The sequence below is a fragment of the Erpetoichthys calabaricus genome, chromosome 1 (assembly GCF_900747795.2).
Source record: "Erpetoichthys calabaricus chromosome 1, fErpCal1.3, whole genome shotgun sequence".
In the NCBI taxonomy this organism is placed as follows: Eukaryota; Metazoa; Chordata; class Cladistia; order Polypteriformes; family Polypteridae; genus Erpetoichthys; species Erpetoichthys calabaricus.
The window spans coordinates 68735428-68741806 of record NC_041394.2 but is presented as its reverse complement, the minus strand read 5'-3'; the positions used below and the strand labels follow the sequence as shown (position 1 = coordinate 68741806).

At 35.4% G+C, this 6379-nt stretch overlaps 1 protein-coding gene across 1 annotated transcript in view; it reads right to left on the bottom strand.

Moving 5' to 3' along the window:
• Nucleotides 1-439: 439 nt before the first annotated feature.
• Nucleotides 440-6379, bottom strand: part of LOC114645778 (macrophage mannose receptor 1-like) — a 414797-nt gene continuing 408857 nt past the window's right edge. The window contains exons 10-11 of the mRNA XM_051922129.1: nt 5909-6247; nt 440-1198 (exon numbers count right to left, since the gene is read on the bottom strand). Coding sequence (XP_051778089.1) covers nt 840-1198; nt 5909-6247 — 698 coding nt within the window. The 3' untranslated portion in view covers nt 440-839. The remainder of the gene's footprint in view (nt 1199-5908; nt 6248-6379) is intronic.

Sequence of the window (6379 nt, the reverse complement as noted above, 5' to 3'; positions counted from 1 at the left end):
GAATAAATTGCTTTTAAATGGTTGTTATCTTCTCTGGTTCAGGCTGTAGAATTTAATTACATTTCAGTGTTATAGTTTGACCTATTCTAATGTATTACATTTTTTTTACTTAGTGTAATAATTTAATATATGTACCAGAAGGGTGAAAGGAATTATAGTTCAGAAGAAAGGTCTCTAATATAATATAATAGGCCTATTTTCAAAACAGCCAGTAAAAATATTATAATTAGTTCAAATATGTTACTCTGAAATGAGATTTATACTTCTTTTTAAGAGATACGAATGTTGTAATGTAATTTCACTAAAAACAGTGATTCAAAATATGACACCAATAATATAATGAATATACTAAAAACATAATACAAATGCCCTTTTCTGTCAATAGAAACCACAGGAAATATATCATTTAATTAATTTCTCAAATACATGACAGACATGATCAATTTAAATATGGTTTATTAAGTATTTGCTCAGATAGGGTATACATAAATGGCACATGAGAATGCACTATTTGAATACAAGGCTATACATATTTAGCTATATATTTATTAATCTTTATAACTCTTTTAGCAAAACTATTCCAAGTATAATATCTGTTCATTCATTACCATTCGGGCATCCTTCACCCAGTGCCATGTTTAACATAAGTGTTGGAAACAGATGCCATCCCCATATTGAATGCCATTCTAATGCAGGCCACATTGTCACTCACACTCACTAATGTATCTCTTCCTTGAGATGACACCTCAAACCGGGTTCAACAACAGAGTAAAATATTGGCAAAAGCTGTTTATGTAAAAGTAAATAATAATAAAAGCACTGCAAGCAGATATTATGTTTTATTTATATCTACAAATGAATGAGTATGTGTCTGAACAAGAAACATTAATCCAACTGAAATTGTTTTGTTGAGACATAGCGGCACAGGGGCTGGAGGCAGGGAGCTGTGAGGGAGGTCCATGGACCCAATTCTCATAACTCAAAGGCTTTTCATCAATCCAGAACCAGAATCCAAACAGGCGGCTCTGCCTCAGCCCCAGCCACACATTGGTTGAATTGGTGGTGTTCACCAGTGCAGCTATTGCGTCCTGCTCCACCTGAGATGAGATACTGATGAGATCAGAATTCCTTTCTCTGCAGTAATCCATAGCTTCTTCCCAAGTTGAAGTTTTATTTATAAAGATGACATTCATGATAGCTGCAAAAATAGTAAAATATATTTAAAAATCAAAATTGTACTGTTATTAACAGCTCATTCTACAATTCAGTTTATTTGAGAAAATAAAAGATTGGTATCTTATGAATCCAATTTATTTCTTTGCCCTGGTCACACCAGAGTTGACCCGATATCATACAAAGTTCTTTCTCTTTGTTGTGTTTTCTTCTTTCCTTTCAGGTTTTTTGAGGCTCATATAAACAGGAGGCTGATAAAAACATGGTATAGATATCCTAGACAAAATAATAAAACTCCCATCAGTCCCCTTACATGGTTGACTAGATGGCAGAAGTCATTTATTAGAGCAGGTAATAAAGCACAGGACATAAGCACAAATTTAGTCACCATTTCTCATGTTATGGGGATTAGTATTAAAGCTACCATTTCATTCTTCTTGATTCCCCATCTCTAACTGCATCGCTGCTTTACAGAAACAGTGCATCTCCCTAAATGTGTCTTCCCAGTGAAAACACAAAGGGTGGACTCTTCATGTAAGATTGTGGTAATCAATTTATATAACTATTCAACTTACTGGTTTCTCAGTGACCATTCCCTTTGAAAGAATTGACACTTGTTAGTGTTAACTTTGGTCCGATCCAAAAGAGTTACACTTTTAATGAATCTGAGTCATAGAAAGAAAAAGGGGATTGTGTTCCTGCCACATTTATTGTGTAAGCCAAAGGTGATCAGTGTAGAGGGCTGCAGTGGCTGCAGGTTTTTGTTCCAACCCAGTTGCTTAATTAGAAAACAAGCCTTGCCAATAACAGATCTTATTTAATTTCATGGCTTGTTAGAGTTTTAACTCTGCAATGTCTGCCCATTCTTAAATTGCAGTTTTTTTCCTTTCTATGCATATCAACCAAATGATTTAAAGCCTAAAATTGCATCTAATTGCTAATAAGGGACAATTTAAAACAGTGAATTCAGAAATTTAAGACTAAAGCAATTAAGGGTTCAAAATCTTAACAAACAAAATAACTAAAATGAAGCACAAAAATGTCACTTGAGCAATAAGTGCTTCATCAGGAATAAATTAGTTCTCATGAAGCAATCGGATTGGAACAAAAACCTCCAGCCTCTGAGGCATTCCAAGATCGACAATGCTCTGAGATCAGACTGTTAAATAACAAATTAATTAAATGAAGTCAATTAGCAACTAAAACTGGAAATTTGTTAAAATGAAAAACTGTAGCCACTGTGATCCCCTGGGTTGAGTTGGGCACCCCAGTCATTGGACTGTAGTTAGAATGGCTGTCTTTTAAAGGAGTTACAAAGATAGTTACTCAACTTCTATGGAAATCTATAAGTCATCCTGCTGATTTGAAATTTAGGTATAAAATGATTTGGTATCATATAAACTTAAAATACTGCGGTGGCTTGGCACCCTGCCTGGGATTGTTTCCTGCCTTGTGCCCTGTGTTGACTGGGATTGGCTCCAGCAGACCCCTGTGACCCTGTGTTTGGATTCAGCTGGTTGGAAAATGGATGGATGGATAAACTTAAAATATAAAATCTACCTTGCTGCTTCTCAACCACCACAACAAGCTGCCTCTTTAAGGGTTTTTTTTTGACTGTTTAGAATTTGTTATTTTTTCAGATGTTTTTTAATTTGCTCTGACAAAATGCTGAGAAATATTTGTTTTTATCCAATTGTTTTTAAGGGTTCAGTAACCTATTTTGCATATTGCATATTCTTTCTTAGCTTTTGCAGAATATGAAAATAAGACAGTATTGTCTTCTTGTGGATACTTAGACAATCATTAGTTACCTTTTCTATTCTTTTTTCTATTACATCCTCTATCAGTGGGTTCTCTAAGCATACATTTGGGTAATTAAAATCTCCCAGGACAACAGTATTGAAATGCAAACTTGCTCTTTCTATATTATTTTAAAATGGATTATTAACTTTACTGCCTGCACTGGAGTATCTACTGTATGACGCTCCAGCATTATGTCACAATCCTTACAATGTTTTATCTTAAAAAAGATATCCCCAATAAACATGTCTTGGATAAGAAGCTGCCATGTGTTTAAATCCTCTCATCTTACAGTATCATAATTATATTTGTTTTTTCCATATAAAGTGTGTAGCTGTCGCAAAATATGTGTGTATATATATATATATATATGTAAATTTGATGTTTGAATTTGTAAAATATATTTTGTAAATTATATTGTATATCATAATAGTTGTGGTGCAATCTTATTGTTGATAACAATTGCTTTTCTAATTGTAATTTTATCCATCCATTTTCCAACCCGCTGAATCCGAACACAGGGTCGCGGGGGTCTGCTGGAGCCAATCCCAGCCAACACAGGGCACAAGGCAGGAAACAATCCTGGGCAGGGTGCCAACCCACCGCAGGACACACACAAACACACCCACACACCAAGCACACACTAGGGCCAATTTAGAATCGCCAATCCACCTAACCTGCATGTCTTTGGACTGTGGGAGGAAACCGGAGCACACCCACGCAGACACGGGGAGAACATGCAAACTCCACGCAGGGAGGACCCGGGAATCGAACCCGGGTCCCCAGATCTCCCAACTGCAAGGCAGCAGGCTACCCACTGCGCCACCGTGCCGCCCAATTGTAATTTTATTTATTTTATAATCTCAATGTATTTGTACATAAGTTTACAAAGCTGGTCTGAACGGAAGGGCGCAGTGGTCACATGATAAGGTTCATTGGTGGCACATAGTGACACTCTTAATGGACGCTGAGCTGTTAAGTTTTAATAAGATAGTAATAAGTGAAGTATCAGAGAGACTGTAATAGAGACTCCTGAATTTCTGGTCAGAAAGTGCACACGGTATATTTTAATTTGTTAGCCTTACACCTGTGTAATTCATTAATTGTTTAATTTAGTAGCTTTATTTTATTTTAGTTTTTTATGGTGTTTGAGAGCTGTAAAAAGAGAGAGAGAGAGAGAGCAAATAAATACTCTTTAAACATCAGTCGGAGCGTGGTCTCATCTGTACCAGGAGAAAACGGTCAGGAGCAGATACAAAGTGTATTCACCAATCATTGCACCAGAGACTGGTGATGTGTGGCATGATGATTGGAACACACAAATAAGAATTTCACTGTGCTCTCTTGCACATAACAGTAATGGCCCTATAAACTTAGAAAAATATTTGTTTAAATTATACTTAGCCCCATTCTTTTGTAACAGGTACAAAAGTTTAGCTTCTACTATTTTATTGCCAAAGATCAAACCCATTCTGTTATAGTCTTTGTCCTGAAAGGTAATACACAAAATTAAAGTATTCACTTGATTGCTGTACTTATTTGTCTGATTCTGGTATCAGTTCTTCCCCTTCGGTGTAAAGGTGTTGGTTGCTTTAAGTGCTTCCGCTAATACTGTCAAAGGTGCTATATAAAGTAACGATCAGTTAGTTCAAAAATAAAGTTGAATGGGCGAACAATAAGAGTTGTTACTCTTCTAGAACTGGCAAAAACCTGACCATTCTGTAATTTTTGAAAATATTAAAAGTCAGTAAGCTATCTTGGAATGTAAAATATTTGTGATGTATCAGAATAAATTGGTTAAGTATCTTAAATGTTTTTGACTTCCAACAGTAAATCTTTTCTCTCAATAGGAAATAATTCCTCTATGGTAAACACAAGGGTATATGGATCATTCTAAAAGGTGCTATATAATGCATTTCAAAGCCATTTTGAAAAATACTTTTTTCAGTGAGATGCAGTCATTGCTATCCAATTCTCAAACTTATTTAATCCAATTCAGGGTTCTTTTGGGAAGGTGGATTGCAGCTTGTCCCACCAGCCAATCCAGCACAAGGATCCATTTGGAATCACCAGTCAACCATCTTGGGGTTATTGAAGGGAAAGACACAGGGAAAAAGTGCAAGATACACAGACAACAACCAAGTGTGGAATTGGAACAAAAGAAACTGGATCCATGATGCAGCACCACCACGTGTCCACTACAGTGCAGACCGAGCCTTGATAGAAAACATGAAGAGGTACAGAGAGAAATGTATTTCAAGAGCGTGTGAATGCTCAGGACTTCAACATTAAAAACACTCTCACCCATTAAAGGTAAGAGATTATTCATACTTACTACTGTATATAATGTATTACAAATGATTTGGCAAGACAAAATCGTGTCATTACAGCTAACTGTATTTTGAATTTGCATTTGAGACAAAACATAGATTTAAAAACTGTAAACCTGTCATATTTCATCCTTGATTGATCATAATTCATGATTGCATTCGGTTGTCTATTTTTATGTATTTATATACAACACTTACAAATAAAGGGGACTGAAACTATTTTGATTTATGGTATTCTGATCATTAGCCAGTTCAGTTCAAAATTATGTCTTAAGATCTAAAGAGTGTTTTTTCAGGTATTTATCATTAGTATTAAAAAAAATGAGTGTAATACATTTTAAAATGCTAAGAGTTGTGACTATTTTTATAAATCTTTTAAGGGCCCCCTCTGACTGAAATCACACATACCTTATATGGCAAGAACAATCAATGAGTTGTTTCATTTTATACACTGTAGTACACATTTGAGGTATGCACTACAGTATAAGAGTGAAATTAATTAATACAGTTTTCCATTTATGTGATTTAACATGAGATCACCTGTTAACTTTTTTAAATATATGTGCAAAATAACATTTTAACTTTCAAAAAGCAAAGAACCTTACTGTCTGAGCAGATGAAGGGCTCCTGAGTATTACAATCAATTGCCTTCCAGTCTCCATTGTTTGTTACTTTGACACAGGTTTCATTGTTTTGATATATGTTTGCTTGTTGAAGTGTCCAGTTTTGAAATGTGAAGTCCTGCCCATCAGACCACTTCCAGGGGTTGTTGAACAGACCAATCCAGGAGGTAATGTTTTGTGTTTTCTGCATTGCTGCATTATTTTCACTCTCATTTCTAATGCTGGCCAGGTCTGTGTAGTACACTTGACAGTAGTTCTGTGCGCTGCTCCAGGTCATACTTATGTCTATCCAGACAAAATGCCTACTGCTATTATCAGTTTCTGTGAAAAGAAATGCTAAATTAGAAGGAATGCCTCGTTGCCTCGTATTTACTTCAGATTAATTGTTTTAATTGTGACACAAAAATGCTATAAATGAGGCAAAATAAATCCACAAAATAATCCTTTGTGGAC